Raw genomic sequence first — 24,955 nt, forward strand, 5'->3', positions numbered from 1 at the left:
AGAAGGAAATCTACTGAGCATATAATACTTAACGGAAAGGAAACTGCTCTTTTCACATTTCCTAGACGGCATCCAATTCATTAATTCAGACATAGTCTTGTATTTCATTCAGAGAGGAATCTAGGAGGCTCCTTTTCTAAATAAAGTGGACCCTATGAAACCTGTTAATACAAGAACTCTGGGAGAGGGAATCATGGCAGAGTATCATAGAACCAAAACTGAAAAGAGACCTCAAAGCTCATCTATAGTAAACTCCAAATTCAGCAGCCCCTTGGGAGAAGAGGAACAGAAATGATTTGCCCAAGGTCACGAGGAAAATTAACCATAGAGCCAGGATTAGAATCCAGGTTATCCGATCCTCACCTCAGGGCTTTGCCCCAAAATACATCCTGCATCATCAGTGCCAGAGACAGGAATGGCAAATATTATTGGAATCTACAAATAATTCAAATTTCAGCCAGCAGATTATCTCTTACATTATTAAAGTAGTAACTCACTATTGAGGAGGCAAACAGACTTATTGGAATGTACTTTAAAAGGAAAGAAGTCCTCTGGACAGCCCCCCAAACTGCTTCCCTTCTATAACCGCCAAAACTACTGAACAATATGGTCAGTACATATAGGAGGTTACTTACAGGCTGAGTTGATGACTTGCCTCATGATGTGCAGGGTCCCCACTCGAATTCTCTCATTGCTGTTTTCCAGTTTAGGAAGCAAGAAAGCCAATAGGCGATCAGGAAAGGAACAGGCTGCAGAAGAAAGACAATGGCTGTGTGGTTAGTTTGTCAGACTAGGTGCCCATCAAAAAAAAAAAAAAAGAGTTTAGAGTCAAGACCATCTGCTACAGTTAAGATCCAAAGCATGAGTCCTCAGGAGGATTCAGTCTGCAAGTTCCAAGGATAGGAAATTGATCTCTCAAGTACCATTTGCTCTACTGAACAAGCTAAACAAGGAGCTGGAAATAAACTTCACTCCCATTGCTCTAGCCACACTGTTTTCTTCACTCCTATATTTTTCTTTTCTTCTTTCCATGCCTTATATGTCTATTATTCCATTTAATTTCATCAACATTTAATTAGGAAACATTTCTGTTCTGTGATGTAGTGGCTAAAGAGTTGCCAAAGAGTTGCTTTTGGAGCATAAAGACCTGAGCTTGAGTCTCGCCTCAAATGCAGTGTGGCTGTGAAACTGATTAAGTTGTTTTACTTCTTAATGGTTTAAGTAATACTAAGGCTATGGGCTGCAGAGAAAATGATAACCTACACTGCTAGAGGGAGTTTCCTTTTTTAGGAGTTCCCTATACTAATGAAACCACAGGTTCAGTCCCTATCCAATATTCTATTCAACTCTTATTAATCATCTACTCCAAGCAACCCCAAATACCTCTTATCTTTCATCATTCTCTTGGGAATCCTGTCAGCTCCCATGGATTAAATAATCATCTCTATGCAAATAATTATATATATTTTTATCTCTATATATATCATTAGCATATTCAGTAAATGCTTCAAAAAGCAGTAGTGCAGCTTTAAATTTTAACTACTTCAGAAGAATATTAAAAACTTCTGAAAAACATTTTAAAGGTTACTTAAACATTTTTATATATTGATACATTTGACATAACCTCTGTCTTGTGCTATGTTTGCATTACTCTAGTCAACTTTTTAACTTTGCAAAAACTTTTATCAGCTTCTCTTTAGTGACTGAAAGGATTACATTTATAACCCTAGCCTTATGATCATCCAAATAAGAAGATTTAGTTGCATAGTCCTGATGTAATTCCACAAGAAAAAGTCTAATAGGGACAGATCAGGCTACTGTACTGAGAAAGTCATTGTCCAGAAATTATTGCATCTGCAAAGTATAATGACAAAATGCCCTGTCTTGTTCAATTTTAAAATTTTTATGCAAATTTCATAGAACTAGGTAAGATAAAAAGGACATTTGGGACACACTGTATAGCAGTGGTTCCCAAACTTTTTTGGCCTACCGCCCCCTTTCTAGAAAAAATATTACTTAGCGCCCCCTGGAAATTATGAAACTATTTATTGAACTCAGAATAAAATGTAATACAAAAAAAGTGTGGCCATCACTGCCCTCCTGGATTGCTGCAGCACCGGGGTGGTAGTGCCCACTTTGGGAATGACTGCTGTATAGGAACATATCTGGAAAAAGAAGTAGACTAGACAATAGCAAGAATGAGAAACAATAGGTGACTCAAAGTAGCCCTTAAATAGGAGAAATACTCTGACTCCTATGGAAGCTGTCAGGAGTTAAAGGCCAAGAAGCTCCTACCTCTTATACATACTGGTTGTGTGACCTTGAGCAATCAAAAACCTCCCTGGGCCTCAATTATCACTTTTGTAAAATAAAGGAGTTTGAAATCCCTTCTAACTCTTGTCCTGTGTCAAGTAAACCATATGCTGCCCTGTGAGATCTTTTTATAATTGTTATGACGTCTTCTCCACTAGGCTTTGGCTCTCTGGAGGCATGAAACTCTCTTACTCACTTTTTTATCCACCAAAACACATAGTAGGATGGCTACTCATCTAGCTCCCTAAAGGTAGGAAACATTTTATTTGTGCCTTAGGTCTAGCATTTTGACTGGAATGTTGCAGGTGCTTAATAGAACCAGGTATGCATGGAGTACTTGGTCTGGTGTCAGGAAGACCTCATTCAAATCTCATCTCAGACATTTATAAGCTGTGTGAACCTGAGTAAGTCACTTAACTCTGTTTGCCTCAGCCTCCTTGACTATAAAATGAAGATAATTGTGGTAAAACTATATTTCCCTGGATCAACCTTCTATCCATTATAAATACAGTATAGTCCAAGAGGTGTATTATCATAGTGCTTCAGATGAGCCCCAAACTCCAAAAGAATCTTCTATCTCTTAGATCAACATCTTACACCCTATTCCCAAGACAAATTCAAAATGGGTAAATGACTTAAATATAAAGAGTGAAATCATAAATTAGATGAATATAGATTAGTATACTTTCAGATCTGTGGGAAAGGAAAGAATTTAAGACCAAGCAAGAAATAGAGAACATTGCAAAATATAAAATGAATGACTTTGATTATATCAAATTTAAAAGGTTTGGTACAAACAAACCAATGCAACCAAAATTAGAAGGAAAGTAACAAACTGGGTGAACATTTTTATAACAAAACTCCCTGACAAAGATTTAATTTCCCAAATATATGAGGAACTAAGTCAAATTTACAAAAAAATCAAGCCATTTCCCAGTCGACAAAATGGTCGAGGGACATGAATAGGCAGTTTTCACATGATGAAATCAAAACTATCAATAAGCACATGAAAAAATGTTCTAAATCTCTTATAATTAGAGAAATGCACACCAAAACAACTCTGAGGTACGACCTCACACCTAGCAGATTGGCTAACATGATAGCAAAGGGAAATAATAAATGTAGGAGGGGATGTGGCAAAATTGGGACACTAATGCATTGCTGGTGGAGTTATGAATTGGTCCAACCATTCTGGAGGGCAATTTGGAACTATTTGCAAAGGGCCTGAAATGAATGTCTGCCCTTTGATCCAGCCATACCAACTGCTGGGTTTGTACCCCAGAGATCATAAGGAAAAAGACTTGCACAAAAATATTCATAGCTGTGCTCTTTGTGGTGGCAAAAAATTGGAAAATGAGGGGGTATCCCTCAATTGGGGAAATGTATGAATCAGTTGTGGTATATGTTGGTGATGGAATATTATTGTGCTCAAAGGAATAATGAACTGGCGGAATTCCATGTGAACTGGAATGACCTCCAGGAATTGATGCAGAGTGAAAGGAGCAGAACCAAAAGAACACCGTACACAGAGACTGATACATTATGGCACAATCGAATGTAGAAGACTTTTCTACTAGCAGCAACTGCAATGACCCAGAAGAAATCAGAGGAACTTGTGAGAAAGAATGCTATTCACATTCAGAGAAAGAACTGTGGAACCAGAAATGCATTAGAAAAATATATGCTCAATCACGTAATGCTATAGGGATGTGATTAGGGTTTTGATGTTAGAGGATCACTCTACTGCAAATACAAATAACAAATAAACATGTTTTGAACAATGATACATGTATAATCCAGTCGAACTGCTTGTCGGCTTTGGGGGAGGGGGAAATGGCAGCTGGGGGAATTATGAATCTGTAACCATGGAAAAATATTACAAATTAAAAGAAAAAAGAATCTTGTACCTCTTTAGGTATAAGAATGGATTCTCTTATGATAGGAAAAAGTGACTGGATCCAAATACCTGCTGGAATAGTTGTATAAGTCAGTTACTGGTAATTGGTAGAAAATGAAGGTAAAAGGGTAAGTAGTTAGTCCTCTATAATCTTTGAATCTAGGTTTATCTTCATAACATTCCTTTGACCTATTTAGGCTAAAGCTCTTGCCAAATAAGGAAATAAGACTAGTTTGGCATGATTTGTTCTTTTAATTAAAACTAAACAAAACATTATCATCATGACAAAGCAAAACTTGAAACAATCTTTAAAAAACATAAAGAAAACTATATAGCTACTGACTCTCGAGATATTGGCCTTCTTTGCTCCGTGATTTCTTTGTCTCACTCACAGTCTTTCTTTCCACCCCAAATCTTATTCTTTTACTAGGACTTCAACATACACATTGATGTTCCTTCAATCACCTTAATCTCTGTTTCTCAGTCTCCTCAAATCCATGACCTGCTTCTCTATTTTGTTTCAGTTACATAAAGGGAGGTCCATATCTTTTCTCTTACAATCATTCACAAGTGTTCCACTTCCTTGATCAAGAAGTCTGAAATTTTTTATCCAGTAATAACATAATCATTCCTTCACTTCCTATGTTCAATTCTTCCTTAACTTAATCTCTGTCCTTACTATGACCTCCAATCCCTTCATTCCTTAGTATAGTCCTATAGCATCACTCCTACTCTGGTTATATTTTTCCCATCTCCCAATCACCAACCCTCGGTCGGCCAGTTAAACTCTGTATTATCTTCTATCATGGAATCCCTTCATCCCTGGTCTTACCACATTATACTCTACTAAACCCTAAACCTAGATTACTCCCACTATCAGCTCATTTTTCAGATGAGGAAACTCAAGCAAACAAGATTAAGTGACTTGCCCAGGGTCACACAGCTAATAAATATCTGTGGCCAGATTTGAACTCAGGAAAATGTGTCTTTCTGACTCACAACTTGGCACTCTATCCATTGTGCCACCTAGTTGCCCATCATTTTGAATACTCTAATATCCTATCATTCCATCTTTTCTTCTGCCATACAATCCCAAACCCTGTTCTTCATCCTCACTGGGGTCTCCAATATCAGTTCTTTCTCATGTGATCACCCTTATTTTGGCTAAACTCTCCTCCCTTCCTTATTATGATAGTTTGTTGAATCAGTTCAACTCTACACTATCCTCTACTCTCTAGTCCCTTTTCCATTTATCAATCCTGCCCTGCCAAGCACCAGCATTATATTCATCCACCATCTGTTACACTCAATCCTATTCACATATCACTGAAAAAAAAAAGATGGGGAAAATCACAAAACCATGCTGCTTGGGGTCTGTTATTTCAATTTGGTACTCAGTATTGGAAGGCAATAATTTTAAGCCTCCCTAATTGATTCGCTATCTCAATCACTAAAGTTTTTCTTTTCCTCTTTTCAGTTTTTCTTTTCCTCTAGCTGAAAACCTTCCTTCAAATTTTACTGACTAATTTGCTGAGAACTCTCGCTTCTAAAGATAAGCTACTATCTCCAAAGAGTTTTGAGTTTTCTCTTTGCCAAAGCAAACCACTCAAGTATAAGTGATCCCATTCCATCCTGTCTTCTCCAGTGGACTGCCTCATCTGTCATTCCTAATCTCTAATTAATCATTATTCTACCCCTGTCTAATGGCTGCTTCTCTACTACCTAAAAACATGTCATTATGTCCACATCACCCTCAACCTCAAAAAACCCTCATTTTATCTATTTGTCCCCACTAGCTATATCATCCTTTATCTTTCCTTCCTTTTGGGGCTAAATTGTTTCAGTGAGTCACCTGAAAATAAATGTTTGCTGACTGACTGCTTTGTAACAGGATCAAAGTCCCTTTGAGTCAGGTATCATGATTGTGAATAAGTTCTAAAAGAGGCCAAAGCTTTCAAGATGAAGAGAAATTCTTATTTCTCTTGCAAAATAAGGTAAATTAATCCCAGACTGGGCTTTCATGCTTCAAGTCTAGAACCTAGACTCTTCACCATTATCTAAGATCCACCTGAAAGAATCCCTAACCATGGCCCGGTGAGAGAGAAGGAAATACAATTCTCTCCCATTAGGGCCCTGAAGGAAAAAGTTTAATTTTCACATATAAAAATGATCTGAAAAATCATGTTTGGGGTACAAATGGAGAAAGAACAGGGCTTTAAACATGACAGTCAACAATACTTCTTTTAAGCCATGTTAAGGAGTGATTCTAGGATTATGTAGCCCTCAGTGGACACTCTTTCCCACTCTATTGTGTGGAAAGCCATCAAAGCCCGTGACGTTTAGCACAGTGTGTCACCAGCTCTGAAAAAACCTGCACAATGTGTCAGAACAATGGATGTTTTCCTATATGACTCTTTTCTCACTATCATTTCCTTTTACTGAAACTATTGAAATCAGTATCCTTATTCAAACCTAGGGAAATACAGAAAAACAATACAGGCTAATAGCAAGGACAACCACAGTCACAGATCACTTGCTATCCCTAAATAAACCCCTATAATACAGAAACTTTCCCTAAATTCATCCCCACAATAAACCAGCAGTTAGTGAGTTAATGCAAGTCTCTAAATTCCCCAGTAAGAATGTACCTGGCCTGGATTTGCTCCTAAACTCCCACTGATCAAGGAAACAGTGAGATACAAGGAAAACGGGAATGACAAATTAGCACAGAATCACCCTTCCAGAACTGCATTCTTATTAACCCTGTAGCAGAAAGAACAGTACCTTTGAAGAATAGTAAAAAATAAAAGACTATAATTGAAACAATATTTGGACTAAACTGATATTATTGTATCTTTTTTGACGTAACCAATTACCAATAACTATCTTCTTGATTAATATGTCTGAATAGCATAAAGTAAGAATATGCTTGATTTAATTAGTTAAAAATATAATTAACCATTATGCTTAGCTAGGAAATGATGTTCTTGTACCTTATGGATGGCTGAAAATAATAAAGCTCCAACTAAGCCATTCAGTAATGAATAATTTTTGACAAGCTTGCCTCTTTGTTTAATCACAGTAGGATAATTAGTAAATGCCAATCATATGATATTTCAAAAGTTAATGTGTGATTTTTAATGTATGAGAAAATCAAAACCTGTATGAGATCATAAAGAAAAAAAGGGTATAAAAATATAAATCAGCAGATGGCACCAGAGAGAACAGCCTCTGCAATTTCACTTGCACTCTGGCTCGTTTTCATTTCATTTCGCCACGCCACCCTACCTCCAGAGACACCCCCCCAACCCGAGTGAAGAGCAGGCTCTTCACACTATTGTACAGCATACATGTCAATTATTGTCCTTTATCATTATGTCCTAGACACCACCAGCCATAATTGCTACTAGGGATTTATGAATCAGATAGTTTCCTCAGTCATACTCAGAAAGATAAGCAATATGAATAGATTCCACCAAGATTACCAGGACAAAGGATTAACTCGGTGGGAGTCCTGTAAGAACTATTAATCTAATAGAAATCTATTTTTTGCTAGAAAACAATATATTTCAGAAATGAAAATAAAATTACTGGGAGTAGACAGAAAGAAAGCTAGCTATTTCTCCGTTCTATTATGGACCCCACTTTCCTTCTAGATCCTTTTTTTTTAAACAGATCTCTGATTTCATCATTAGAGGGAACTCTCAGGGAGGAACTTCAACTATCAGTGTAGATAGTGACTTCTTTGCAATTTGTTGTCTCGGAAAGTTTCTTAACTTAGAAGGTTAAGCAATTTGCCCAAGGTCAGACAGACAGTAGGTGTCAGAGATGAATCTTCTACTCAGGTGCCTCTTTATCCACAGCATTTTCCCTTCCTTCCCTTTCTACCACACAAAAGCATTTGTCATGGCCTTAGGCTCCATTTTTCTTTTTCTTGCCATGAGCTTTCTTTATATATTGTTTCCCAATTGCGAGGCAGAGCCAAGATGGCGGCATAGTAGCAGCGAAATCCTGAAACTGCTCCGAATATCTTTCCAAAGGTTTGGAGATTCCAAAACTGACTTTTATATAACAAAACTAAAAAGGAGGACTCTCTGCTCCATCTTCTGTATCCCTAAAACACCATAAAATCTTTGAGAACAAGGACTGTCTTTATTCTTTTTGTTATAGAGAACCCAGAACAAAGAGCCTTGCATGTAGAGGATACTCACTATTAAACATTTAAATGAAAATCTCATTCTTTCCAAAGAACTAAATCCACAGAGGCATGGATGTCTACAAACCTTTCCGATTCGGAGGAAAGATGGACAATTCCTTTCCTATAAGAGACTGAATGCTCACTTACTTCATTGTCAATTATGTCCTTACTCTCATGTTATAGCCCACAATGGGGTTTCTGCAATGCTAGATAAATAAGGATTTTTGAACTGGTTTGCTATGGTCCAATGCAAAGCATTCACTCTAAACCCTAAGCTATACAGGTTACTAGAGATTCCTGGAATAGTCTTTTCAAAAGCACTAGTTAACAGGGCCTTAATACAGGGCATGGCATGACAACAGAGCACCTTAGCTGCTCCAAGAAACATCATCACGGCCAAGGGGAAGAGAAGAAGGCTGTAACCTCTCTGTAGTCCCCCAGTTTAACAAGTTATTCATTCCAGACTGCTAAACTTTATCCATGCTGTCCATATTCATGTATACCTGCACAAATTCATTAAACCCTCTTCATAAATTATCATGCCTCCTTTCTTTCAGGTCATTCATACTCTGTTCCAGCATCTTCCACACATATTCCTATGATCAATATTTTTAAAGCCCCAAACTAGACAAGCACTAGTTATATTCAGTTCTGCAGACCACACTGGAATGCTGAGGAATTTTGCCTGTTACCTGGAAGAATTGACACCAGGCTAGGTTGCCCCATTAACATAGTGCTTCTTCCCTCACCCCATTCCCAAATCTTACCCAATTTCCCATCTTACCCAGAATTGTGAAGCAACGTAGAACTTCATTGTGATTCTTAATGACCAAGGGGTTGAATGAATCCACTGGGGCACAAATCTGCTCCAAGGAACAAAGGAAAAAAATTACCAAGATGATCACTGCCTAAGTAACCTCACTTTATGGTAGTCACATGTTTCTGGAAAGGACCAGTCCCCTAGATGCTGAGGAAATGCTCATGATGAGGGGCAAATGACCACCATACACCTCTTTGCAAATTTTCCCAACACACTGTGCAATACACATAGGACTCCTAAAAGGTGTTTGAGGAGGATCCACTTCTCCTATATTTTGTCCTTCCACCAAATGCTAAGATAATAAAGCCCCCAGGACAGAACAACAGAATTAGATACAGAGAGGCCTGGAAGAAAGACACCTAGGCTCCCAAAACTGTATGGCATCTTTAGATGTGCTCCAGATTTATGGATTGCTTCATTTTCCATATTACAAAATGTAGCAAATAATAACCAACCTCCCAACATTTTTAAAGCAAATGAAAACAAAAATCATGTCAGCAAAAGGAAGCAGGTAGCCAGAAGCTACTGTAAAGAATCTTCCTAGGATGATAACTGAAATTTTATTGAATCTCATGTCAAATCTCAGGACTTATAATTTTGGTGTCTCTTCTCACTTCTGAGATATGAGAGAAGCAGAAATTATTGGCAAATTAAAAGGGTAGCTATATCCTCTAAGTTGTAAGACCTGGGGAAATTCCTAGAATAAGTTAATTGAGGGCAGCTAGGTAGCTCAGTAGATTGAGTTTGAAGCCTACAGTGAAGTCCTGAGTTCAAATCTGGCCTTAGATACTTCTTAGCTGTGTGACACTGGGTAAATCATTTAATCTCCATTGCATAGACCTTACCACTTTTTTGCCTTGAAACCAATACACAGTATTAATTTTAAGACAGAAGGTAAAGGTTTTAAAAAAAAAAAAAAGGTTACTTTTGCTCCCTAGTCTAGCATCAACTAGCATAAAATGTAGTCAGAGACAGGTCTGAATCATTAGCTTTTTCCCTACTTATTTACCTTTGACACAAATAGCAAAGCTAATAAATCTGTTGTTCCTCCCTTTCCTACTAAGGCCAGGCCTCCTCTCTGCAAACCATGTCTCAATTCCATACATCTCTGAACTATCTGAAGCCCTACTTCCGAGGACAACTTTTCCTTTATGAAAGAACTAAAAACTAAAATGAGTCATCAGGAATCATAAAGTATAGTCTGAAGTTGGATCAGAATCACTTTCTGCAGTTTGGCTTTCCATGGGACCCCTTACTAGGGAACTAGAATGGTCAAGGTAAAAAATAATTTTATTAGGATAAGCTTTATTTTTTTCTAAATACCCGCTCTCACATAACACCTATAACCTAAGGACTCAGCCCACAATTCTAAGACTTGTGAATAAATAGTAGCAATGCTTCCCTCTTATTTCCTTCTCACCAAAATGAAGCAGCCTTATCATTTGGGTATAGAACCAACGGGGTGGAATTACTGAATAAGAAAATCCTATCCATTCCCTTCCTGGCTCTGATCTTAGCTTATTGATTCCAAAACCACGCCTTAGCTTCAGGTTCACACAGTCCTTCAATGCCTGGGACCTCCTCTCCCTGGAACACCTATTCCCTGTGGCTTTCCAATCCTAAAATATTCCTCTGACAGACCAACCTCCTTCCCCCTTTGCTGGGTTCCTTCTAGGGCTTCCATTCATTCTCTTCCTGTTTTGCTCTTGACTTTCCTGACTTCAAAAACATGTTTGGGAGGCAGCTGGGTAGCTCAGTGGATTGAAAGCCAGGCCTAGAGAGGGGAGGTCCTAAATTCAAATCTGACCTCAGACACTTCCCAGCTGTGTGACCCTGGGCAAGTCACTTAACCCCCACTGCCTAGCCCTTACCACTCTTCTGCCTTGGAGCCAAGACAGAAGGTAGGGTTTTATTAAAAAAACAAACAAACAAACAAACAAACATGTTTGGTGTCAAGTACTTTTAGTTTTCTCCTCCTTTTTACCCTAATACCCCTCTGCTTTCAGTTCTCTTGTGTTTTTCTTTCCTTTAAAATGTTAAGTTTCTTCACAAAAGAAAAACATCATGTTTTTCTGATGGGGATATGATTGGGGTTTTGGTTTAAAAGATCACTCAATTACAAATAAGAATAATATAATACTAGGTTTTGAACAATGATACATGTATAACCCAGTGTAATTGCTTGTTGGCTCTGGGTGGGGGAGGGAAAAGGGGTGGGAAAAATCATGAATCATGTAACCATGGAAAAATATTCTAAATTAATTATTTTTTTAAAGTGTTGAATTTCTTGAGGGCAGGGGACTACCTTTCTTTTTTATTCTATTTGTATCCCCAGAATTTAGCATAGTGCCTGGTATAGAGTAAGCACTTAATAAATACTTGCTTCCTTCTTTCCAGAGGTAGGAAAAACTTCAGAGGATATCTAGTCCAACCTGCATCAAAAAAGGAGTCCTCTAAAATATCTCTGACCAAGTGACCATCCAGCATTTGCTGGAAGAACTTTGGATACTTCTAATTGTTAGGAAATTTTTCCTGACATAGAGCAAAAATTTGCCTCTCTGCAACTTCTACTCATTCTATTTTTATTCCCATTATCTAAGAGATTTGGGAATAAAATTCTCCCATGTTTCACTCTCCTTAATCTGCAAAGCACCAGAACAGGACCACAATTTTCCTAGAGAGTCCGGCTGAGGTGCAGAATACCCTGACGTAAGGTGTATTTAACCTGGTACCCAGACTTAATGATACAAGAGTGCCAAGAAGGCACAAGGTCACCATAGGGGGAAAAAAAGCCTTGTTTATGTGGTTCTGTAAGAGACAAAGACAGGTGGAGCAAGAGAGTGTGTAATGGACTGATAGATAACTTGGCTTCACAGCCATTTTAGTTAACTCTGTCAACTGATTTAGCTCAATATGAACCTCAGTACATGTCCACATTGAAGACAGAACCAGGATCCTCAGTGGCCAAAAGACAGGAACAGAAGTATCCACCACTTTACCAACTCTAGGGTAAACCCTCTGTCCAGTAATAATCAAATTGTTCTTGGGATATGGCTATGGGCTATGGGCAGTTTCCTTTAGGTCCTGAATTCATTTTTTAAAACAAAGACCCTATTTTGTTCATCTTTGTAATTCCTTCAGAGAAGTATATAGAAACTGCTCTCTCTCCATATATATGTAAAAATTTATAAATTTATTTATTTAAACTCTTCTCTCCATCTTAGAATCAATACTGTGTATTGGTTCCAAAGGAGACAAGTGATAAGAGCTAGGCAATATGGGTTAAGTGACTCGCTCTCTCACAGCTAGGAATTATCTGAGGGTAGATTTGAACCCAGCACCTCCCATCTCTAGGCCTGGCTCTCTAGCTATCTTAATAATATATCAGATAAGAATGCCTGCCCTTTGATCCAGCCATAGCATTGTTGGGTTTGTACCCCAAAGAGATAATAGATAGACAGACGTATGAAAACATTTATAGCTGCGCTTTTTGTGGTGGCAACAAATTGGAAAAGGAGAGAATGTCCTTCAATTGGGGAATGGCTGAACAAACTGTGGTATATGCGGGTGATGGAATACTATTGTGCTAAAAGGAATAATAAACTGGAGGAGTTCCAGGCAAACTGGAGAGACCTCCAGGAACTGATGCAGAGCGAAAGGAGCAGAGCCAGAAGAACACTGTACACAGAGACTGATATACTGTGGTAAAATAGAATATAATGGACCTCTGTACCAGCAGCAATGCAATGACCCAGGACAGCTCTGAGGGATTTATGGTAAAGACGCTACCCACATTCAGAGGAAGGACTGCAGGAGAGGAAACATATAAGAAAAAAAAGCTGCTTGAACACATGGGCTGAGGAGGACATGATTGGGGACGTGGACTCAAAAATACCACACCAATGCAACTAACAACAATTTGGAAATAGGTCTTGAACAAGGACACATGATAAAACCAGTGGAAATGTGCATTGGCCATGGGTGGGGGGAATGTAGAGGGGGGAGGGGAAAGTAGGAGCATGAATCATGTAACCATGTTAAAAATGAATATTAATAAATGATTAAAAAATTAAAAAATATATCAGATGACTGAATAAGTGGGCTCTTCATGACTAAAGAAGAAATCTCTGCCATTATCAGTATCTAGGCAGAAGGTGGATACCCTTTTGTAAGGGATATAAAGTATATTTCTTTATTGGGAGGAAAGGATTATGTAGTCTACAAGGTCCTTTATAAGCTATCTTTAAAAATTTTTTTTGTTAATTTATTGGTTACATTAAAATTCTCATGTATTTCTCTCCCTCCTTCCCTTCCCTGCACTAAAGAAGGTATCATTTGACAAAAAAATATGCATATATATACTATGTCCTTCAAGTTTCTACTCATCAGTTCTTTTGCTAGAGGTAGATATCCACAAGTTTTTCTTCAAACATTAATTAGGGAGCTGTATATAATGTTCTTTTGTTATGTATAATATATATATGGATGGATATATATATATGTATATATAATGTTTTACTCTTTTTTATTTTCTTAATTTAATGTAGGTCTATCTACGTTTTCTAAAAATTAACCTGCTCAGGGACAGCTAGGTGGCTCAGTGGATTGAGAGCCAGGCCTAGAGATGGGAGGTTCTGGGTTCAAATATGGCCTCAGCCATTTCCTAGCTGTGTGTCCCTGGGCAAGTCCCTTAACCCCCATTGCCTTGCCCTTACAGCTTTTCTGTCTTAGAACCAACACAGGGTATTCATTCTAAGACCAAAGGTAAGGGTTTAAAAATAATAATAATAATCATATGCCATAACTTGTTCAGCTATTCCCAACTGATGAATATCCCCTCAATTTCCAGTTCTTTGCCACCGAAAAGAGAGTTGCTACAAACATTTTAGAACCTATTGGTTCCTTTCCTTTTTCCCTGATCTCCTTGTTTAACAGACCCAGTGGTGGTATTTTGGGACCCAAGGATATACATAGTTTTATAACTCTCTGGATGTAATTCCAGAATGCCCATCCAATCAATCTAAGAGTTATGAGAACTACTCTCTATGCTACAATGGATTCTAAAGACCTCATTCCAAGAAGCATCCTTTTTCTGTGAAGCTGCCTGAATAAAACCAACTCTCTTAAACAAAATTTTCCATAAGGTATACACATGGCTAAATGTACAGCTATTCTGCTATATATTTGAAAAACTCACTTCCCTCTGGCCTCTAATAACCTAAAGGCAGGCAAGAAGAGGTTCTTCATCAATAGCCCTACTTTTTTTTTTCCCCCACAGGTGTTTGGTCCAGTATTCCAGAAGTTCAACATTAAAACTAAAGGCTCCTTTTTCCTAGCTTGAGGCAATTCTTTGGGCCAATCTCATATACAGGAATCATCATCCTCCAGTTAGGATCAACAGTATTACCTGAGGGTGCAAAGCAGCCAGAAGCATATCAACTTGCACTTCCAACGTGCGGCTCCCAATGTTCACAGAAGCTTCAAGAATCTGCCCAAGACTCTGTTCATGTAGTGGGAAGACAAAACTGTATAAATTCAGGCAGGAAGTTAAAAATACAATTCTTTGACAGGAATTTGGGATGGGGAGAAAAGGAGATGAGGGTTCTATAGTAGGCTACTGCCATCTCTTTGTCACTGAACTAGGCAGTGGGGAATAAGGGTGCTCTTTTGGGACAGACCATGCCCACTGTATATCCCAAAATAACTTCAGAATTGCAGGTCTAGATGTGTAGTGTGTTTAGGATGCAAAGCTACTATAGAAGGCTTGTTTCAGTTGGGAAGGTTGGTTTTCAGGACAGAAAAGATCTAACAAGAGTGAGACTAAGTGGTTCCAGACTCCACCCAGATGTCAAAAGTTACTCCAATGGGTCAGGAGAGTCTGATTCAGTTCAGACTCCGAGAGAACTCTCCAAAAAGGCTATGAATATAAAGGGAGTTCTGGAAAGAGAACTAAAGAAAACTGGAATACCTGCCCCTAGGCAGGTAAGGCTACACTATGGGGATCATCTTCACTTTTTTTTTTAAAGCTTCTAAGGATGAAGCTTTAACAACCACTACCCTGACAGTTAGAAATTTCTTCCTCTTATATGACTTATAGTTTCACAATAAACTCTTTGCTCTTTTAAGTAAAAGACAAGTTCTCTGGGGAAAGTATAATGGCTGTGTATACTCGGTAAGCACATATACATACACATGCCCAATACACCAACATCCAGATGATGAGGACTTAGCTTTTGGGATATGTCCTCCATGAAGTGCCAGCCCTTGTAGGCCAAGAACCTGGAGCCCAGTGGCTTACCTTGGACACGTAAAAAGTCTCAGCATGCTTCTTATAAAGGGAAATGATTCCTGGGATGAGCCTAGGTAGCTGTTCCTCTAGCTTCTCACTGGGCATCAGGTGACTCATGGGTCCCAGTGCCTGAACCACAGCCAACCGAAGCTGGGGAGGAAAGCCACTGTTCATTCCAATCAGATATCAATTAGCTAAAGAATACCAATCAAACCTTAATTATAATAAAGTGATATATAGGTCTTATGGGAGTGCATGAGACACCATGATTCTGCTCCCAGTAAACTTCAGCTTGCAGTCTAAACTCAGAGAATACAAAATTGCATAGGAGTCTGCCCCTGAGAGCTATTAAGTGAAATTATAGTCAGATTAAGAGATCCCTGTGGCCTTGGGTGGTCCAGAAAACCTTCAGCAACAAAGAGGAGTTGGGCCTGATCTAGACACATCACTATTGTCTGGGTCCTTTCCCAGTCAAACAGCATCATGAGCTTTAAGGGCATGAGCAACAGCCTGAGAAAGGAACATCAACACTTTTAATGCAATTTAGCATCAAGCCCAGATTTACAATCCAGCTCAAAAAAACCCCAAAAATATCAGAAGGAAGTTACTTGGACAGGATTGTAATAACCCCCAACTGAAATTCTATGACTTCCCCACCCCCTATCCTCCAAAGGATTCCATTTTAAACCTATCACCTTACTCAACAATGGCTTTTACTGAACACCTATGATAAAGTGGATCCTGTGTTGAAAAGTTTGGAGGAGGGGAGAATATAAAGAAATATAAAACACAATTTCTGTTGTCAAGGTGCTTAAAAATAACAGTGACTCAATTGCTTGAACACATGGGTTGATGCAGACACGATTGGGGATACAGACTCGAAACAACCACACCAATGCAACTATCAATAATATGGAAATAGGTCTTGATCGATGATACATGTTAAAACCAGTGGAAATATGCATCAGCTATGGGGGGGAGGGGGTGTGTGTGAAGGGGAAAGTAAGAACATAAATCATGTAACCATAGAAAATTTTTCTAAAAAATAAAAAAAATAACGGTGACTAGTTAGGAAGCAGCCCAAATTCTTTACCTTCCCTTCCCGGCTCTGTAACCAATGGTTGAAAAGGACATCATAAGCACTGAAGATCTCAGTGGAAAATGTGTCCTTCCGGACTGTGGGGTCTGGGGCTTGATCCAGGTTGGCTAGGTATTCTAGGATACTGTCGCTAAAGTGCTGCAGAGCTGCAATAAAAACAGTCTCAAATGAGTATCTGCTTTTTGATGCTTGGCAAAGCATCAATACTGCCATCATTTCAAAATCAATTTACAAATTGGCCAGTAAGTGAACAGTGCCAACTCCTAGGGCAAAACTCATGACTATAGTGCACTATTCACTCTGCTTCTATGTTTAGAAATCATCTTTCTTCAGGGACTCATTCATGTGCCATCTCTACCATGAATAATATGATCAATTAAGCTCCTTAAAGGTAGGGACTGTGACATCTTTCAACTTTGTATATGCTGTATCTAGTGAAGATCCTGGTACAAGGCAGTCACTGAAATACTTGTTGAACTGAATTAAAAGGGTTTTCTCTGAGCTAAGGGGCAAAAATTGAGGTAAACTGTCTATTCTGGGGTGCAGATCTTACCCTCAATGGGTCAATTGCTTGAGACCAAGAAAAATGAAGCCTCCTGAGGAGGGTGAGGCAGGGCGGGACTCACCTATTCAGTTCTATGCCTACTTGCCTGGAATTGTCATATGTACTAGTAGGGCCAAGTATCCCTGTGTCAAAGGTACTGGTTTGCTTTCCTTTGCCCCAAGGGACAATGCTTAAGGCCACAGTGAGAGAGCCAGGTTCTAAATTCTGCTCTTTTCTCTACTCTGGAACTTCTTCCCCTCCAGAAGTCAAGCTGCCATGTGGCTTACATAGGCTCACAATTATCTGTAGGCCAGCAGCTTCTACAAGAGTAGCTGTTTCCAGAATCTTTATTCTGGTTGCAAACTAAGACAAAAAAAAAAAAAAAAAAAAAGGAAAGTTCACAGAGGGCCCATTCTTACCAAAACAAAATACAGCCTTCATCTGGTCCTGCCGAGCCAGGTGTAGCATTGGTAACATGGTCGTCAGAATGGAATTCAAGAAGGGCACCATGCCAAATACTAGAAGGAAAAAAAACTGCAGATCATTTTGTCTTCCTACATTTCATCATGTCTTTTCTAGTCATGGAAGAGAAATCTATCCCAGGGATCATAGAAAACATTTGCCAGGATAAGTAATACATTTTGACTGCATCTAATGCAGCCTTTTCATAATAGAAAGGTCAAGTGAAAATAAGATTCGTGGTCCCAAGGAATCTATTCTGAAAGTCTCACCTAGGCAGTGAAGAGAAAAGGAAGAGTTGATACTTTGCCACAAGCAAAAAAGCTTGAAGCTCATTATAAATAATTAGCCCATTAAATTCCTTTTACACACCTCCTTTGTTCAGGCTGCCTTTTTGTGACTTTCCCCCCTAGAGATAGTAATGATATACATCTACATCAAGTCTCTCACCTATATAAAATTCTTTGGAGAGGGGGAAAAGTAAAAGGGGAAAGAGAGTTCTATACAATTTGATTTGTCATAACCTGTAGATGACCCCACAAGAATATACTTGGGCCCTGACATCCCCATAAGGAGATACAACATTCAGTCGTGCAGTAGCTACTGACTAGAGATGAGATCACCACAGAATTCTGCAGGGCTTCTTCCTGTAGAAGCCTGTAAAATTCTGGGCCAAAGTAGAACTAACTGAGCACATGGTCTTTCTGAAAGGCTGCTCAAACCATGGGCTGCTGACTAAAGAGTGTCCCACACTAATGCATTGCTGGTGGAATTGTGAATTGATCCAACCGTTCTGGAAGGCAACTTAAAATTATGCCCAACTTGAAATTATACCCTTTGATCCAACAATATGACTTCTAGGTTTGTACTCCAAAGAGATAATAAAAAAGGGTTGTACACAGAAGAAAAACAACTGCTTGATCACATAGGTCGATAGGGATATGATTGGGGATGTAGACTCTAAACGATCACCCTAGTACAAATATCAACAATATGGAAATAGGTCTTGATCAATGACACATGTAAAACCCAGTGGAATTGTGTGTCAGCTATGGGAGGGGGATAGGAGGAGAAGAGGGAAAGAACATGAATCATGTAACCATGGAAAATTTTTCCTAATCAATAAAAAAATGAAAATAAATAAAAAAAGAAGAAAAAAAAGGGGTTGTACAAAAATATTCATAGCCATGCTCTTTGTGGTGGCAAAAAAATTGGAAAATGAGGGGATGTCCTTCAATTGGGGAATGGCTGAACAAATTGTGGTATATGGTGGTGATCGAATACTATTGTGCTATAAAGAATGATGAACTGCTTGATTTCTACATGAACTGGAAAACCCTCCATGAATTGATGCAGAGTGAAATAAGCAGAACCAGGAGAATATTATATACAGTAACTGAAACATTGTGGGACGATCAAATGTAATGGACTTTGCTACTAGTAGATCCAGGACAATCGCAAGGGACTTATGACAAAGAGAAAGAAATGTGAGAGTAGAAACACAAAAGAAAATATGATTTATCATTTGTTTATATGGGTATAGGATTTGGGATTTTGGTTTTAAAAGATTACTCTATTAAAAAATGAATGTGATAAGACATGTATAACTCAGTGGAATTGCTTGTCAGCTCTGGAAGGGGGGGAGGGAGAGGGGCAGGAGAAAACATTAATCATGGAACCATGGGAAAATATTTAAAAATTTTAAAAATTACTTAAAATATATAAAATTATATAAATTACAAAAAATTATTTAAAAATAAAAATTAAAGAGCGTCCTGATCTAAGGCTACATTCCCTTTGGACCACCAAGTTCCAATGCTATAGAAATGGTAAACCATTATATAAAAGATAATAAGGGCACTTTATTTATTTATTTTACCATTTCAAATGCAACACTTTATTGAGAAAAAGAAAAAGTTGAACAGAAAAAAAAAGGCAAAAAAGACCCAGCTTACAGGAAAATCCCTTATTTATAGGAAAATATAACTCTCAGGTTAAATGACATAATCCTGACACATTCACCCCATTTTATTCCAGCCTTCCTGAAGGGGGTATCCTCTGAATTAACCTTTTTAGCAAATGGTCAGGGGTTAAAGTCAGGTTGTTTGTTTGTTTTTCATTTTTGTGATAGGGTAATCTTTTATTTGATAATTTTTAAAAATTAATTGATTTAGAATATTTTCCCATGGTTACATGATTCATGTTCTTTCCCTCCACTCCTCCCACCCCACTCCTGCAGCCAACGAGCAATTCCTCTGAGTTTTACATGGGTCAGTGATCAAGATCTATTTCCATATTATTAATATTTGCAACAGAGTGATCGTTTAGAGTCTATATCTCCAATCATATCTCCATCTACCTATGTGATCAAACAGTTGCTTTTCTTCTGTGCTTTTACTCCCACAGTTCTTCCTCTGGATGTGGATAGTGTTCTTTCTCATAGGTCCCTCAGAATTGTTCTGGATTATTGCATTGCTGCTAGTAGAGAAGTTAGATTGTGCCATGGTGTATTCATCTCTGTGTACAATGTTCTCCTTGTCCTGCTCCTTTTGCTCTGCATCAATTCCTGGAGGTTGTTCCAATTCACATGGAATTCCTGCAATTCATTATTTCTTTTAGCACAATAGTATTTCATCACCAACAGATACCACAATTTGTTCAGCCATTCCCCAACTGAAGGGCATCCCCTCATTTTCCAATTTTTTGCTACCACAAAGAGCACAGCTATAAATATTCTTGTACAAGTCTTTTTCCCTATGATCTCTTTGGGGTATAACCTCAGCAGTGGTATGACTGAATCAAAGGGCAGACAGTCTTTTAAAGCCCTTTGGGCACAGTTCCAAATTGCCATCCAGAATGGTTGGATCAATTCACAACTCCACCAGCAATACATTAATGTCCCAATTTTGCCACAAATGACACTTTACAATCAGCAGACTCAGCAGAAACACAATTGATTTTCCCAAGAGCAGCTGGAGAAATAGGAAGTTGTGTAGCACACTGAAAAATCAATGAACAGGGATTTAGGAATAAATTGTGGCATCTGTTGGTGATGGAATACTATTGTGCTAAAAGGAATAACAAACTGGAGGAATTCCATGTGAACTGGAACAACCTCCAGGAACTGATGCAGAGCAAAAGGAGCAGAACAAGGAGAACATTGTACACAGAGATGGATACACCATGGCACAATCAAACTTAATGGACTTCTCTGCTAGCAGCAATGCAGTGACCCAAGACAATTCTGAGGGACTTATGAGAAACAATGCTATCCACAACCAGAGAAAGAACTGTGAGATTAAAAACACAGAAGAAAAACATTTGCTTGATCACATGGTTCAATGGGGACATGACTGGGGATGTAGACTCTAAACAATCACTCTGTTGCAAATGATAATATGGAAGTGGGTCCTGATCAATGATATATATACAACCCAGTGGAAATGCTTGTTGGCCACAGGAAGGGAGGAGGCAAAGGAAAGAACATGAATCACATAACCATGGAAAAATGGTCTAAATTAAGTTAATAAATTAAAAAATAAAATAAAATAAAGCTTTAAAAGGAAAAAACAAAAAACAAAAAAAACAAGGATTTAGAAGACTTAGGTTCTAGACTAGGCTGTGCCACTAGCAAGATCATTAATCACTTTTTTTCCAAAAATCTGTAGGTAGGTATAATGCAAGTATTATTGATCCCCTTTTATAAAAGTCACATCATGTCTCCAAGCCTTTGTTTCTTTTATCTGTAAAATTAGTCTTCATATCTCCCTTCTATGGCTTTGGATGTGGTAGTACACATTAAATTCTATCAGGGAAATAAAGGTGCCTGAGACAATTCTGGCCTCAGTACTGCTCAACCAAGCTAAAAGGAACACAACTGTACTAATAGGTTATATGTAGGCTCTCCAACTACACTTGGACCCTCCTTGCAATTAGTCAATGCTTCTGCTCCTCCCTAATTGATTTCCTATCTCCTTCCCCACAGAAGCTGTGCCAAACCTTCTCTTTCCCCTTAAGATTCCTACAATGCCTGCTTCTTCCTTCAACTAAGGACCTCACCTCTTACTTTCTGGAAAAAACTGAGGCCAGTTGACATAAGCTCTCACTTTTCTCTTCATCTCATCTAAAGCTTATTCATATCATTCCCCACTTTCTCCTTTTTCCAGTCTCTGACAATAAGGAAGCCCTACTCTTTGGCAAGGTGAAGTCTTCTTTATCTACCCTTTGTGCTAGCCCCAACTCTTCTTCCCTGATTCTCTAGCAAACTATCCAATCAAACATCACCTCTCAAAGCTTTAACAGCAGGACAGAAATTTAAGAATACTTTAAAGAACCAATTGACACAGAACATTTTTTTATCCATAAGTACAAGATAAAAGAACTTATCTTTCATAAAAGAAACCATATCCCTTTATTAATTTTAGAGTGAAAATGTTTATTTCAAAGTAAAATTATAATAAAAATGTTGTGTCAATTGACATGCCCAGTCTTTCTGTTAATCTTTCCTTGTTTTTTGGTTCCTTCCCTACTACCTTCAAAAAAGCCCAATCCTTCCCACTCCTTAACAAGACAACTTTTCCAGACCCTGCTGTCTTCTATCTCTCCTTCCTTTCTCAGTCAAAATCCCAGGAAAATCTAAGTATACTTGCTACCTTTACTTTCTCTTCTCTCACTCACTCCCCAACCCTTAGCTATCCTGCTTCCAATCTCATTGTCCTACTGAAACTACTCTCTCCAAGATTAAAAAAAAAATCTCTCAACTGCTAAATCCAATGGTCTTTTCTTAAACATCCTTCTATACCTAACTACTGTATGTGATATTCATTCTCTCCAATCTGTGACTTTTATGATAATTTCTTGACTAGTTCTCTTCCTAGCTAATCATTCCTTCTTAAGTCTCCTTTGCTGATTCTCCTGTTCATGTTCCCTGAGTATTGCCTAAAGCTCTGTCCTTATTTTCTTTCTTAGTGAACACATCAACTTCCATGGGCTTGATTATCATTTCTATACAGATGACTCCCAAATCTATATATCCAGACCCTAAATCTCCCCTAAGCTTCAATCTTACAGGAACAGTTACTTATTGCACATTTCAAACTTATTATCCTGGATAATAAGTTATTATCAACATGTTCAAAACTAAATTCAATGTTTCCCCCTAGATTTTCTCATCTTCCAAACTTTTCTATTTCTTTCCAAACTTCAAAAGCACCACCATCCTCGAGTCCTCCAGATTCATAATCTTAGTAACCATAACTCATTCTTCCTCACTCTATGTACCTAAAAAATTGTCAAATCTTGTTATTGATAACTCTGCAAATTCTCTCAAATCTGACTCCTTGCTACCTGCACTACTATACCATCTTAGTTCAAATGCTCATCTCCTCTTGCCTAAATTATTGCAACAGCCTCCTCACTAGTATCTGACTTGTCTCTTCACATTTCAGTCCTTCTTCCATACTGTTATGAAAATTATTTTCCTTACTTGTAGAACTAACCATGTCACTCATCTACTCAATAAACTCCAGTGGCTCCCTTTTGCCTCTAGAATCAAATAAAAACTTCTGTTTAGCCTTTAAAGCCCTTTGTCACCTTGTCTTAATCTGTCTTTCCAGATTCACTGTACATTACTCCCTGTCCTCCACTGATTCAACCAAACAAGTCTTTTCTCCATCCCTCACATGACACCCTAACTCCTCTTTGTGCCTTTACATTAAATTAGCTTGTATCTAACTGTACTCCTTCTTCACTTCTACCTTACAGAATCTCTCTTCAAGTCACAACTCAAACATAATCTTCAACATGATACCTTTCCTGATTGATCTCTTCAATGTTTAGAGTCCTGCCTTCTCAAACTCCCTTGAATTTAAATACTTCATATTCATTTCCTTTGTATTCATTCTGTATATACTTATATATGTTCTTGTTGTCTTCTACATTGGAATTTAAGATTCTTGTAGGTAGCAACTGTTTGATTACTTGTATTGTGAAAGAAAATTCTTTACTCTTTAGCCTATTTTGAGTTGACACCCTACTTAGTACTAGGTGAGATTTAGAAAATTTACATCCTTAGCTGTGAATCCTTTTGATGAGAACTTAACCTTCAGAAGGACAGTGGTTTGTTTCTTTCTGTGTCTCCCAGAGGACCTTTGGCTTTCATTATAATGGGAGCGCAAGAAATAGAGTTGTGGGTTAAATACTCATTAAGGGAACATGGCACAAACCTTCTTCCTCAAGTCACCTAAGGAAGTTTGAGTGTCCTCTATCCCAGGCACCCAAAAGCCAAGAATGGAGCAAGGGTTTACAAAGATCACCTGGACCTGACTGTGATGATCTTTAGTGCTCTCTAGGACTTACTTAATCTTGGGTTTCTCACACCTTGGGGAGGCCCTAGTCTAAGATAGAATCATAGCAGTTATGAAGTCTCAGCACTCCTTCCCACAAGCCTAAATATGATGGCCTTTATGGAACCCTACTCCAGAACAACTCAAAACCTATTTCTATTCTTGCTTTTTAGAACTGGAGTTTCTCTAAAAGGTCAATTGCATTCCATGAAGAAATAATACCACCATAAGCACAGCATTTTAAACTTTAATATATACTATTTAATAATTGCCAGAACAACACAACAAGGCAGGTAGAACAGATATTATGTGGCTAATAGGAAACTGAAGGCCAGAGCAATTAAGAATATGTCCCAAGTCACACTGTGAGTCAGTGGGAACACTGTGACTAGAAAGCCCTAGACCAGGGGTCGGCAACGTATGGCTCTCGAGCCATATCTGGCTCTTTTGAGGGCCAGATATGGCTCTTTCTGCAGGAGCCATAAAGTCAATTTATTTTCAGGCGCTGTTACAGGAGCACACACTGTGAGCACTGTACGGCTCTCAGGAAATTACATTTTAAAAAATGTGGCATTTATGGCTTTCACGGCCAAAAAGGTTGCTGACCCCTGCCCTAGACTCTTTAACAACTATAATAATAACTGACATTTATATAGCACTTTTAAGCTTTCAAAGCACTTTTCAAACCTTATCTCATTTTAGCCTCACAATAAACTTCAGAGGTAGTTTTAACAGTTCTAATTACTACCATTTTGCAGATAAGAAAACTGATGCTTGGGGGCTGCTGGGTGGCTCAGTGGATTGAGAGTCAGGCCTAGAGACGGGAGATCCTGGTTTCAAATCCAGCCTCAGACACTTCCCAGCTGTGTGACCCTGGTCAAGTCACTTCACCGCCATTGCCTAGCCCTTACACAGTATTGATTTTAAGATGGAAGGTAAGGAGGAAAGGTAAGGTAAGGTAAGGTAAGGTAAGGTAAGGTAAGGTAAGGTAA

At 38.4% G+C, this 24,955-nt stretch overlaps 1 protein-coding gene across 2 annotated transcripts in view; it reads right to left on the reverse strand.

The window, feature by feature from the left end:
* The window catches only part of MROH1 (maestro heat like repeat family member 1), a 156,436-nt gene that overhangs the window by 115,490 nt on the left and 15,991 nt on the right, over nt 1-24,955 (reverse strand). For both annotated transcript variants that reach the window (XM_044669587.1, XM_044669577.1), the window contains exons 5-10: nt 17,580-17,678; nt 16,611-16,762; nt 15,527-15,667; nt 14,636-14,728; nt 9,193-9,271; nt 636-749 (exon numbers count right to left, since the gene is read on the reverse strand). In XM_044669587.1, the coding sequence (XP_044525522.1) occupies nt 636-749; nt 9,193-9,271; nt 14,636-14,728; nt 15,527-15,667; nt 16,611-16,762; nt 17,580-17,678 (678 nt within the window). The remainder of the gene's footprint in view (nt 1-635; nt 750-9,192; nt 9,272-14,635; nt 14,729-15,526; nt 15,668-16,610; nt 16,763-17,579; nt 17,679-24,955) is intronic.

Source organism: Gracilinanus agilis, chromosome 1 (assembly GCF_016433145.1).
Source record: "Gracilinanus agilis isolate LMUSP501 chromosome 1, AgileGrace, whole genome shotgun sequence".
Lineage (NCBI taxonomy): Eukaryota > Metazoa > Chordata > Mammalia > Didelphimorphia > Didelphidae > Gracilinanus > Gracilinanus agilis.